This window comes from Lissotriton helveticus, chromosome 4_1 (assembly GCF_964261635.1).
Source record: "Lissotriton helveticus chromosome 4_1, aLisHel1.1, whole genome shotgun sequence".
Classification (NCBI taxonomy): domain Eukaryota; kingdom Metazoa; phylum Chordata; class Amphibia; order Caudata; family Salamandridae; genus Lissotriton; species Lissotriton helveticus.
Genome location: NC_136063.1, coordinates 105746796 through 105760586, shown reverse-complemented (window position 1 = coordinate 105760586; position 13791 = coordinate 105746796). Strand labels below are relative to the sequence as shown.

General features: G+C 47.2%; 1 protein-coding gene across 4 annotated transcripts in view; it reads left to right on the top strand.

The window, feature by feature from the left end:
* The window catches only part of WDR97 (WD repeat domain 97), a 357055-nt gene that overhangs the window by 167232 nt on the left and 176032 nt on the right, over positions 1-13791 (top strand). For all 4 annotated transcript variants that reach the window (XM_078686528.1, XM_078686527.1, XM_078686526.1 and 1 more), the window contains one exon: positions 689-844. In XM_078686528.1, the coding sequence (XP_078542654.1) occupies positions 689-844 (156 nt within the window). The remainder of the gene's footprint in view (positions 1-688; positions 845-13791) is intronic.

Genomic DNA, 13791 nt, shown 5'->3' with positions numbered 1-13791 from the left:
GGCTTATGATAAACTAAATTTACTAGAAAACGAACGCACCATCGGAATTGTATTCTCTTTTTTGAAGGCAATTGTGAGGTATAGAAACACAATGTAAACCTAATTATTTACTTGATCATGCCTAGTATGCAGACTGTTTAAAAACTAAAATGAATTTCTTACTGAGTCGCTGTATCACATCATGAAATCTTTCCGATTTTAATGTTTTTAACTAATCCTGTACTTCTTTTTAACTATGTATTGTAAACGTAGTCACTTAATATGTATTAGTATCATCTTTTTTAAATGCGATTTTTATTTGTACGCTTTTATGAACTTGTTTTTACAATTCGAATAAAGCATATTGACTTGACTTGACTTGACTTGTGGGAGACCACATCTGGCACTGGCAATACTGGCCTCAGGATGGTGCTCATTTGACCTGTTTTTTGCACTGGGGAGTTTTGCCGATGCGGTGACATAGGGAGGTGGTGGACGGTACGGTCCAGTCGAGGTGGCTAGTGGTTGTGTCACTGAGGACCATGGAAGGGGTGGGGAGGGGTCTATAAAAGGAGTTGGTTTTGCAGAAGCTTCCTGTCACTAATCCTTTCCCACATCCTGTGCCTAATGACACATTTATGGAATTGATTAGATTATTATCACAGTTTTACTTAACATTGGAGTCTGAGCAGCTCTTTCTATCTTCCAGACTTACGCCTCTTTCACAGCCCGAGACCAGGAGCTGCTCCTCATACAAGAAGGGAAGCTCCACAGCCGCAAGAAACCAAAGCGAACCAAGGCGACGGAGAAGGAGGCCTTCGAGCGCTACCTGCACCTCTTCTACAGTGACCGGCCTCGCATCAAGGTACCGTAAGTGCATCTTTGGGGGGATATTCCTGGGCCTTAGACTGGATGTCTGTGATTTACAAGGGTACCCAACAATCGTGAGTATTTCCTTGACAATCAGCTATACAGGGCCCTGGAGCTTGACCAGCATGCCTTCCTTTGTGGAAGAGCAGGCTCCTAAAGAGTTAAAACCAACTTCTTCTTGGGCAGTTTTCATGTCTTCATCATGCTGTGCACAAGCTTTGACATCTCAGCACACAGCCCTGCATGTTAGAACCAGGTCGAACACTTATAGAAAGACATATTGACAAAGTCTTTTCTCCTTTTTGAAAGAATATTGGTGCATGTGATGACTGCAGCTTTAAAGTTTGAAGTTGCAGAAAATCACCTTTTATGTGAACTCTGCAAAATACTTTGCTGAGAATTATCCATCCGGCTTTCCCAATCCAGCCCTGCACCAGTGGAGCTATAGGGCAGTGACTGGGTGACGTGCCTGCCTGTGGGACAGCTTTTAAATACTGAGACTCAGGCATTAATAACAAGATGTGGAAGAAAGCAGGCTACACGAGTAGGTATTCACACAACCAACACCACATGACAATTACATTTAATGCTACAATGATGGCTGCAATATGTTCTCCCAATGTAAATATTGTGGAGCTGCTTAACCTCACAATGGTTATTGATGACAAAATATTGGCATGATTAGAGGGGCTATCATTCAATATTGAGCCACATCCTGGTTTGATTGATGATTTCCTGTGGTTTGCTGCCTATCAGCGTCTGTATTTAGGCAGCAGCACTCTGTGTCTCCAAGTGCCTCAGCACTCTATTGTTTGACACTAGTTTAGTCCCCTGATTAGAGCTCAGTAACTCAGGCTTGGGTTTTCTGGTTAACTGTGCTGTATATGATGTTGACGTGCATTGTAAAATTAAAAAGTAATATGTTAAAGGGATATGAAGACACCCTTGTGTACAAGGTAATGGGATTATATTGCGGATAAACGAAACCTTATAATTGTCAATTGGGTAAATAAAAAATATAAAAAATGCCTAATGTAAAGCGCTGTCTGTTTATATCAGAGACGGCACACAGAGTAGAGATCTTTCCACAGGTCTTCTGTCTGTCTCTTTCTGTGTCTCTTTCTCTGCCTCTGTCTTTTCCTCTCTGTCTCTTTCTTTGCCTCTCTCTGCCTCTTTCTTTCCCTCTCTCTTTCTTTCCCTTTCCCTTTCTCTATCTCTTTCTATACCTATCTCTTTCCCTCTCTGTGTCTCTCTCTTTCTCTTTTACACACACTCATATATACACATACTTACTCTCTCGTTCTCAATCTCTCACTAATACACACACTCACTCCCTCACACTGTTTATCTTTCCTCCACCATTCGTTTTTTATTAATGTATAGTTTGTACCGGGCGTGTGAAAGAAGTGTTCTGGCGCGAAGGAAACAGACTTCCTTAACCATCTTTAGCCTACATTTTAGATTGCCAGGTCTTGAGATGCTTCCTAAATGTAAGATTAGCCTGGCTTCTCAATTCTAACGAACAATGTTCCAAGTGTGGATCCATGGCAGGCGAAGAACCTTCTGCCTTAAAATCTTATTTTCTTTGGAATCTGGAAGAAAAAGGCTGAAGGAGAGCATGATGATCTGGAAGGACAGTGCCTGGGGAAGAGCTGCTGGAAACATAGCCCAAAGTTCTGCAAACCCTTGAGACAAACACAAAGGCTTTTAAACAAAATTCCCTTCTAGATCGGGAGCCAATGCAATATTCATAAGTAATCGATGCATGAGATGGCAAATACAAAAGCAAGCAGACGATGCTGCTTTGGACTGTTTGAATCCATAGCATAATGTCTCCCGCAGTGTCCCACTATACGTGAATGGTGTCCTCTTGAGAGCAGTTTCACTGGTTGGACCTGTAGACTCTGGTGATTCAACAAGCTCCTATTGGGTAAATAAGCAAATTACAACCTAACTTATAACAAAGGGGTGCCAGATTACATGTAAATCTTGTAAATAAGGTGTTGGAACTGGGGTCACCAGTCCCCTAGAGTAGCACGGCACGAGCGGGTAGGCATCCGAAAGCACATGTGTTAAGCGATCATGCAGCACACACTCACACTGAGACAGAAACCTGGGCACGTAAGAAATGACTCCACTCCCAAGCTTGTATAAAAACAAGTAATTTGTATTAAGATAAATAGTTAGATAGAGCAGGATCAGGGAAATCATAAATTCATTTAGAATACATGTGTCTCAAAACTTGCAATCAATAACGGATGAATAGATATTAAATAATCAATATATATCAGATATTAGATAAGTACATTTTCAGAAATCCACAGGCCTATCCTTCGCCTTGCTTCTTGACAGCACCTGTAAAAATGCATTAAGGAGACAACCCAATAACATGGCATTTGTTCCTGTAGGTATTTCACCCATGTTTCACCAACCATAAATAGGTAAATAAATAACTGTAGGTTTCAGTAAATATAGCACTGTATAGGAGAAAACATGTCATTAGAATAAACATCCCCTAGTGCAGGTTTAACTAGTTCCTTAATTAGGAACAACCATTTTAGGAATTACCCCTAGTAGGAGTAGGTATTACGCAGTTCAACAATAGACGTAACCTTTTCATTGTAAATATGCCCATTTCAGAAACCCTGGATAGGCATTGCGTTAGCCATTCCTTCAGCCGGATTAACACCTTTAGTGAAGTAGGGGTAAACATTTCAACATGAATATCTATCTCCTTAAAAGCTTCCCATCAGTACATTTCAGTAATCCTGTTTGGAAAGAGATAGCGTTTCTTTACACAGCAACAACCTTTCCTAGCTGGAAGGAATAAATAATTCGTTAAGTGTAGGTCAAACATTTCCTTAAATATGAAGCATCATATTAGAGGCAACCTTAGCTGGGCATAACTCTTCTCCCATATTGGGAGCAAAACATCTCTTAAATAATTAAATGATGTATCATAACTGACTGTAGGTCAAAGTTATCATTCTCCTTACGCAGGGGAAAGACCTCCTGAAAAGTCAATGTAAAACATTTCATTACACCAACATTACGCCATACAACAGGTACAACAGTTAAAATAGGATGGTTAGTAAACCAGGGTACCCTCTCAGTAAATAGGAACACCCCTTCCAATAGTTTCCTGCCGGCTCTCAAAGATTGCAGCACCAAACAGGGTTAACATTTCTTTTCACAGATAAACATTTCCTCATAAAAAGGAAAGCATTTCATCAATTTTTATTCCCAATGTACACCCCTGCAAAGTCAGTTCATTTCATTAGTCATAACTAACAAGGTAGTTAATGACCAGTTTCACTTGGGGGGAATAACCATCCCATTACCTAGAGCATTACTCAAAGCATATTTGAATGAACCTTTCATTAGGCAAACTACACAGCTGCTGGTGCATGAATGAGTAGTAAATTGCTCCTATTAATCAGGGAACGTCCCCATAAGGTAAAGGAAAAACATTCATCAACAATGCAGCCCAATTAAATAACTATTTTACTGTAAGAGTAAACGTTCCCACAGCAGAGGACCCACAGTGTTCTGCGTGGGCCCAGTCCCCATGCCTGAAGGCTTCTGTAATTAATCAGGGTCAACGGGACCCAGTCTCCAGTTTTCCTTAAGAGAAGACCGATTCCGGGGCCTCCTTCCCTCCCAGGGCTTTACCTTGTGGGCTTCGGGCCTATCAGGCCCCTTGCGGAGGCTTCCTGCGTCCTCATGGAGAAGGCTCGTACTCCTTCCCGCCCCTCCAATGTGCAGGGGGCTAGACAGGGGAGGCCTGCGCCGCTCCGGCGCTCTTCTGGGGCCTCCCTGCAGCTCCGGCGCGGCTCCGTTCTTCTGGGGGATTCCCCCAAGCTGCGGGTCGGGTCCCGGTGGCGGCGACCAACCACTACGGGGCAGAGGCGGGGGCGCTGCCGATGACGCGGCTCGCGTCCCCCGTCACGTGATGCAGGGCCTGGTTTCGGCCTACTTTCAACGCGGCGGCCTAACTCAGCCTCCAGAGTCCGCCGCGGAGATCTCGTCAGTCGGGCCGGTGGGGGCGACGGTGAACACCGCGCTGGCTCCGCGGACTCCTTTCCGGACAGCGGCGGCCCTCCCTCGGCACCGGGGGCCGGAGGGGCAATGCTAGCGCTTCTGTGAGGCGCTACAGGTAAGCGATTGGCGGGGCTGTCACGGTGCTAACAGGCTAGTCGGCTGGACGGCTCAGCAGCGCTTCACAGGGGCCCCAAGTTACTCACAGCAGGCGAGCGCTGGGGCATGAGGAATCAGCATGTCACAGCGCTACGCAGGGGTAAATAGAGGTGCTTGGCAATTTCCTTCACAGCGCTCCTCAGGGGCACAGGATACGGCGCTTTTCAGGGCACACAGTCTCTAGCGCTGGGTAGTTCCTCAAAAGTCCTGTGGTTGCTTAGCTTCTTCTTGGCGTGATGTTTCTTGCGCCCTTAGTTTAGTTGCTTGGTTTCTTGTTCCTTGAAGGGGGGGATAAATTGGTGGCTGGTGTTCCAAGTTCTTCTCAGCCAATCCCTTCAAGTGGTCCCTGGGGGTTCCCTGCCGCGGGGTTAGGTCAGTGGGGGGTTACAGGAGTCCTCAACACTTGAAAGGAAACACCTAGGCCCTGTCTCTTCCAGTATCATAAGACCCTGTCCTGACCCCCACTGCCTATCCTCCTGCGTAGGTTCTTCCCCAGGTCTTCCACTCAGTCTCTCTCTCACAGGAAAGTTTCCCTCCCTTTCCTTATATACTGCCAGTTGACAGTTGGTAGTGGCAGTTGGTGTCACCTCACCTCTTCCAGAAGGTTCCAGAGGCTTCCACCATTCTACCTGTGGGCAGGCTGGCAGGCTAAGATGGATACATTGTTTGGAGAGTTCCAGCCAGGCCCTGGCCACTAGAATGCGCTCACTAAACCACGCTGCAGCAGCAGTGGTCAGTGGCAGCCATGTTAGGGGTATAAGTCACCTGCACCTTAACATCAGTTTCACAGTACACAGGGCTTTCCTCACTACACAAGGCCTATATATTGTTGTTACCATGAGGGCATTCTAAATTAAAAGGGGAATAAAAGGCGAAAAATGTTGGCGGAAAGGGCCAAGTCTCACACATCTCCCCCCCAGCCAAGAGCCAGGGTAGACCGATCATTCCCTTGATGGGCTTCCCTGCTTGGGGCGGAAAAAGGTGGACGCAGGCCCAATACCACCATGACATTCTCGCTAATCCAACCACCCCACTGGTGTTCCTTAGTGGGATGCGGCCAGGACTGACCTCTAAACAGTTCACATGTCTCTGGCACTTGCTCTCTCTGAGTGGGGGGCAGTAGCCCCAGGCCCATGGTACCCTTTTCCACTCTCCTCCTCAACCTAGGGTCTAAACCCTTAAGTTGACCTGGTGACAGGGGCGAGTCCTCCCTCTCCCTGCACCCCCCGCCAGGGTTCTGCACCCTCCCACCTGGAGTAGTACCCCTGAGAGTCACAACAACTCGGGGGACTCTGAATACAGAGGTTCCTCCTGCCAGGTCAGGCAACCCCTGACCTGGCCACCCAACCCAGGATCTGCACCCTGTGGCTGGTCCGGTGCCAGAGGAGAGTCCTTCCTCCCTCTGCACCCCCTTCCAGGGTTCCGCACCCTCCTCCCCGGATAGGTACCCCTGGAAGTCACACCGGTAGGGTCCATAGTTACCGGTACCCCACCCTCCAGGTCAGGCAATCCCTGCACCTGAAACCCCAGTCCAGGTTCTACACCCCGTGACTGGTCCAAACCCCGAACCTCGGGTACGCTGCCACCATGGAAGTACCTGGCACACATAATTCCAAGGCCTTCAGCTCTAACTCTTCCAGCTGAAGCCTGTGCGCCAGCTTCCTTTCATCCTGTGCAAGGCATTCACTCTCCCTCTCATGCTCTAACATCTTAGACGATGCACACCCCCTATCAGCGTTCTCTGTTGTGCCCGCCTCCCTGGGTGAAACCTGCCCCTCCTGTCCCCCATCCCCTCTCCCCTCTGGGTGGGCTCCTACCCGTGCCCCCAAGGTGGTACGGAGTTCCTTCTTCCCGGTTCTCCGCCCAACAGGCACCCCCATCCCCTGACACAACACTCCAGTGCCAGGTGAGGACTCAGATAATTCAGGAAAAGGTTCTAGGATGTGGGTGACAGTATAGGTCAAACAGGCCCTGATACACTCACAGGCTAGTCAGTGGAGGGGTCAATTACTAAGGCTTGCACACACAATCAGTGTGCAGCCCAATTGCTGTGCACCCTGTCCCAATGGAGGGTGCTGCATGGTCACAGGTCCTGGATCCCACCGCTCGACACCAATATGTTGGAACTGGGGTCACCAGTCCCCTAGGGTAGCACGGCACGAGCGGGTAGGCATCCGAAAGCACATGTGTTAAGCGATCATGCAGCACACACTCACACTGAGACAGAAACCTGGGCACGTAAGAAATTACTCCACTCCCAAGCTTGTATAAAAACAAGTAATTTGTATTAAGATAAATAGTTAGATAGAGCAGGATCAGGGAAATCATAAATTCATTTAGAATACATGTGTCTCAAAACTTGCAATCAATAACGGATGAATAGATATTAAATAATCAATAAATATCAGATATTAGATAAGTACATTTTCAGAAATCCACAGGCCTATCCTTCGCCTTGCTTCTTGACAGCACCTGTAAAAATGCATTAAGGAGACAACCCAATAACATGGCATTTGTTCCTGTAGGTATTTCACCCATGTTTCACCAACCATAAATAGGTAAATAAATAACTGTAGGTTTCAGTATATATAGCACTGTATAGGAGAAAACATGTCATTAGAATAAACATCCCCTAGTGCAGGTTTAACTAGTTCCTTAATTAGGAACAACCATTTTAGGAATTACCCCTAGTAGGAGTAGGTATTACGCAGTTCAACAATAGACGTAACCTTTTCATTGTAAATATGCCCATTTCAGAAACCCTGGATAGGCATTGCGTTAGCCATTCCTTCAGCCGGATTAACACCTTTAGTGAAGTAGGGGTAAACATTTCAACATGAATATCTATCTCCTTAAAAGCTTCCCATCAGTACATTTCAGTAATCCTGTTTGCAAAGAGATAGCGTTTCTTTACACAGCAACAACCTTTCCTAGCTGGAAGGAATAAATAATTCGTTAAGTGTAGATCAAACATTTCCTTAAATATGAAGCATCATATTAGAGGCAACCTTAGCTGGGCATAACTCTTCTCCCATATTGGGAGCAAAACATCTCTTAAATAATTAAATGATGTATCATAACTGACTGTAGGTCAAAGTTATCATTCTCCTTACGCAGGGGAAAGACCTCCTGAAAAGTCAATGTAAAACATTTCATTACACCAACATTACCCCATACAACAGGTACAACAGTTAAAATAGGATGGTTAGTAAACCAGGGTAACTTCTCAGTAAATAGGAACACCCCTTCCAATAGTTTCCTGCCGGCTCTCAAAGATTGCAGCACCAAACAGGGTTAACATTTCCTTTCACAGATAAACATTTCCTCATGAAAAGGAAAGCATTTCATCAATTTTTATTCCCAATGTACACCCCTGCAAAGTCAGTTCATTTCATTAGTCATAACTAACAAGGTAGTTAATGACCAGTTTCACTTGGGGGGAATAACCATCCCATTACCTAGAGCATTACTCAAAGCATATTTGAATGAACCTTTCATTAGGCAAACTACACAGCTGCTGGTGCATGAATGAGTAGTAAATTGCTCCTATTAATCAGGGAACGTCCCCATAAGGTAAAGGAAAAACATTCATCAACAATGCAGCCCAATTAAATAACTATTTTACTGTAAGAGTAAACGTTCCCACAGCAGAGGACCCACAGTGTTCTGCGTGGGCCCAGTCCCCATGCCTGAAGGCTTCTGTAATTAATCAGGGTCAACGGGACCCAGTCTCCAGTTTTCCTTAAGAGAAGACCGATTCCGGGGCCTCCTTCCCTCCCAGGGCTTTACCTTGTGGGCTTCGGGCCTATCAGGCCCCTTGCGGAGGCTTTCATGCGTCCTCATGGAGAAGGCTCGTACTCCTTCCCGCCCCTCCAATGTGCAGGGGGCTAGACAGGGGAGGCCTGCGCCGCTCCGGCGCTCTTCTGGGGCCTCCCTGCAGCTCCGGCGCGGCTCCGTTCTTCTGGGGGATTCCCCCAAGCTGCGGGTCGGGTCCCGGTGGCGGAGACCAACCACTACGAGGCAGAGGCGGGGGCGCGGCCGATGACGCGGCTCGCGTCCCCCGTCACGTGATGCAGGGCCTGGTTTCGGCCTACTTTCAACGCGGCGGCCTAACTCAGCCTCCAGAGTCCGCCGCGGAGATCTCGTCAGTCGGGCCGGTGGGGGCGGCGGCGAACACCGCGCTGGCTCCGCGGACTCCTTTCCGGACAGCGGCGGCCCTCCCTTGGCACCGGGGGCCGCCGGGGCAATGCTAGCGCTTCTGTGAGGCGCTACAGGTAAGCGCTTGGCGGGGCTGTCACGGTGCTAACAGGCTAGTCGGCTGGACGGCTCAGCAGCGCTTCACAGGGGCCCCAAGTTACTCACAGCAGGCGAGCGCTGGGGCACGAGGAATCAGCGTGTCACAGCGCTACGCAGGGGTAAATAGAGGTGCTTGGCAATTTCCTTCACAGCGCTCCTCAGGGGCACAGGATACGGCGCTTTTCAGGGCACACAGTCTCTAGCGCTGGGTAGTTCCTCAAAAGTCCTGTGGTTGCTTAGCTTCTTCTTGGCGTGATGTTTCTTGCGCCCTTAGTTTAGTTGCTTGGTTTCTTGTTCCTTGAAGGGGGGGATAAATTGGTGGCTGGTGTTCCAAGTTCTTCTCAGCCAATCCCTGGGGGTTCCCTGCCGCGGGGTTAGGTCAGTGGGGGGATTACAGGAGTCCTCAACACTTGAAAGGCAACACCTAGGCCCTGTCTCTTCCAGTATCATAAGACCCTGTCCTGACCCCCACTGCCTATCCTCCTGCGTAGGTTCTTCCCCAGGTCTTCCCCTCAGTCTCTCTCTCACAGGAAAGTTTCCCTCCCTTTCCTTATATACTGCCAGTTGAGAGTTGGTAGTGGCAGTTGGTGTCACCTCACCTCTTCCAGAAGGTTCCAGAGGCTTCCACCATTCTACCTGTGGGCAGGCTGGCAGGTTAAGATGGATACATTGTTTGGAGGGTTCCAGCCAGGCCCTGGCCACTAGAATGCGCTCACTAAACCACGCTGCAGCAGCAGTGGTCAGTGGCAGCCATGTTAGGGGTATAAGTCACCTGCACCTTAACATCAGTTTCACAGTACACAGGGCTTTCCTCACTACACAAGGCCTATACATTGTTGTTACCATGAGGGCATTCTAAATTAAAAGGGGAATAAAAGGCAAAATTTTTTGGCGGAAAGGGCCAAGTCTCATATAAGGTTTCTAGGGACAATTGTCCGGTAGAGGCCCTAAACGTTCTACTGTTGAACAAGTGTGGTCAATCTCTTAGCATTAAGGGCACTCTGTAGTGGCGAACTAACTCCTTCCAAACTTGTTGGAAAATGTCTCCACTGACACGCAGCTCCGGAACATCTTCAAAGACTCCTGTCCCGTTAAGAATGTTGCGGAGGCCCCATGCATGCCAAAGCCTGACCCCCACTAGTCCCACTGCCTGTGAGGCAATAAAGCATGGCCTTGCATCTGCAGACAGAGGGATTCATCATCAGGTATTGTCAGTGAGTCAGCTATACATTGAGGTACCAGTCAGCAAGTTCTCCTCTACCTGTTTGAGGGACTCCGACAAGCACATGCACCCTCGAGTATCTCTTGGAAAGACAATACATCTGTAAAAGACCTGGTGTCCTGAAGAAGGACCTTTTAAAATTGGATTTGGTCTCGACAAAATTGCGGCCCGATCAGCTTTCTGCTATGCTAAAAGTGCGTTCATTGTGCTGGGAGATGCACTTTTGGCACAACAATCTCTGCCATGCAAGTAGGGATCTCTCCCTAGATTGGGAGTTACCACTAGCATGGACATTCTTACTAGCCTGGGCATTCCTCGACCAAGGAGGAGGCCTGGAGCAAATGTCAAAATGACTTTCTAGAGATTTTAAAAATAAATGTGGTATCGGAACAGGTGCCAGAAGTTGATTTGCGGGGATGCTATGTCTGTGCAACATGCATAAAATGCAAAAAAGGCGTATGCACAAGTCAATCCTTGTGCCAGTGTTATATGACTTGAGGACCAAAGCTGTATGTACCTATGCATCAGTCTCTACTGCAGTGCTCAAAGTTGTACCCCTTTGTAACCTTCACTTCTCTCATCTGAGCCACTCAGCATTTCAAAATGAGGGGATTTAAAGCATTTGTTGCCTACTATGTTCAGCTGTGGCTTTCAATGTTTACTTTACACAGTGAATACAGGCCTCTTGAATATCTTTAGGAAAAGAGGAGATCCAACATGACTACTCAACCAGTTTGGCAAAGTAACCAACTGAAGAAGTCATGTTAGTTGTATCAGAGTATCTGAATGACCTGCCACACGGTACTAATGATAAAACTTTATTGCAAGGGCTGAAGACGAGGTCTTTTTCTACTCTTTCAGGAGATGAACTTTCAATAGAATCACAATCACTGGTCGTTGAGGATGCGCCTTTGTGTACCTCACGGTCCAAGACAAATGAAAGTGAGTTGTCTTCTTGTTGGTTACTCGAAAGTTTACATGTATCCCTCAATCTTCTGGAGAGGTAAATCATCCAAGCCCAAATCCACAAAAGCAGAAATTTCGGCCTTGCATGCGATTGGAATGGCGTTACAATGGTGGCTAGATAATGGGGAAGATGGTTCGATAGCTTCTATGCGCACACCGAGAAGGAGCGCTCTCCCACTTTTTAAAAAACAGGAATTATTGGCAAGGCAAAGCTGAGCAGGGTGAAACATATACAGACTGCTGAATATGACGTTGAAGTGGAAACTGTCAGGTTTTCAAGCAGGAACATGCTGGGAAGGAAACACAAGTTCAAGTCTGTCTGGATTGGCTTCAGGAGATCACGTAAGACGAGAATCGATTGGAAACTATGGCCTTCCAGCTCTCGGTGACTGGCTCACACCATGAGGGTTAAGGGCAGACTGACCAGGTCGGGCCAGTACGAGAGGCACATCACCTCCTGGTTGCTATAAAATGGCCACGAGTAGGAAGATGGGGCCTGTCAACTCTCCACTTGTTTTTGGCTCCTGCTCTCACTTAGTGTGTCACCATATCACATTTCCTTTCCTGTTATTGTGCTCTACCCTTCCCTGGTTTGTAGAGTGAGAGCTAGGGTACGAATAACTTGGCTGGTATACAAAGGTATAAAACTTTTTTGTGCACAAATGATCCCCAGAGCTTCTGAAAGAGATTTATAACCTAATTCTTGTAAGTAAAGTCAAACTGTTTCCAGAAAACAAAAACACCCGTTTCTTCCAGGTGCTTGCTTGCCCTCAGGAAGACTGGGATATCTGCCTGCTCCAAGATGCTTCTGGAGAGTACCACTTCCTCCTAGTGGACTCTTCCCAAATGTGGTACAAACTCAAATCTTGGTGGTCATGTGGACAGAAGACTACATTATGCTGTAGATCTTCGAGATAATTACTTTGACAAACCCAACCAAGAAGTTCCCTCATGAACAATATGTATTTGCTGTTAGAATTTTACACTTCCAATACAGATGTCTTCTTCTTGCATCCACATCATTCCTTTGCACGGTTACGGATGAGGGTTCTACCTCATGTGGCTCTAACCTGGGATACTTTTGAAGAAATACAGTTACGGAGGATTGTGTTTCCCAGCTGTATTAGTCACTACATACATGGGTCCTGATGGTGAACGTTTAAAAAACGTTTCCATTTCAATCTGTAACACCTCAAATTTCAGTGACCACAAATGTATCTGGGTTCCCATTGTCCAGCGTAGTGGATTGCTGTTGCCATTGCTCCATGTCTGGATAATTTGTCAGAGCCATTGGCCCACAGGGCCCTGGACTCTTGAAAGTAATCTTATCAGTCACCTGCAGCTCCTGGCCATTTTTCTGGGCTTCAGGTCCTTCTGTCAATACAACATCCTGAAATAGTCACTAAACATGCAGGCCATGCAGAAGCTTATTGCAGTTACAGAGCGTTTGCGGATGAGACATCCTCTGTTTGCCATAGTCTACATAACCTATGCTTTTGGTGGTCGAGAGGAGGGAGAAGCTAGGCAGGCACCAATGGGTGGAAGACTCCAGTAACCCCTCTAGACAACCATTGATTGGTCATCAGCCGAGTTTCTCAGCTGCCAGGCTGTAGCTTCTTCAATAATGGTAACCTGCGCTTGATGTGACCTGATGTTTCACTGTGTTATTTCACAACACTTGTATCCTCACCTCTCTGAGCCACTGCACCTTGCGGCTTTCTCATTCATTCCAAGACCAGCCACAGCACACAGTATTACTTTAAGCTAAGCTACAGGCTAGGGTCAGACCAAGAGCACAACACTCTGAGGGTCTAACAGTTTGCCGCTCTGTCAGCCCTCCCCAGCGGTATCTCAAATACTGCTCTTTGAGCCTCAGAGCACTGCATCCTCATATATACCAGGCTAGCACCTCCTCAGATTTATCACTCCATCAGGGACTGCAGCTCTCACGTCTATCAGCCAACACTGCAAGGCATGATCTATGGAGCTCAGCTCTGTCTCTGCAGACCTTCAGCCTCCTTCATCACAGACTAGCTGATGGAAATTGTTCCAGGCTGGCTCATGGTAGTGTGACACATAGGAGGTCTTTCCAGACATAGTAGGCCCAGTTCCAGTATCAAATGATCTTCTCCATTATATATTTTTTTAAGTTCAAAGCTCAGTTTGAGGCCTGACTCTGGAGGAATACATCTACTGACCATAGGAGTACTGTGTGTGCTTCACATGGGTTGTGTCCGCACTCTCTCATCCTATGAGCGTTT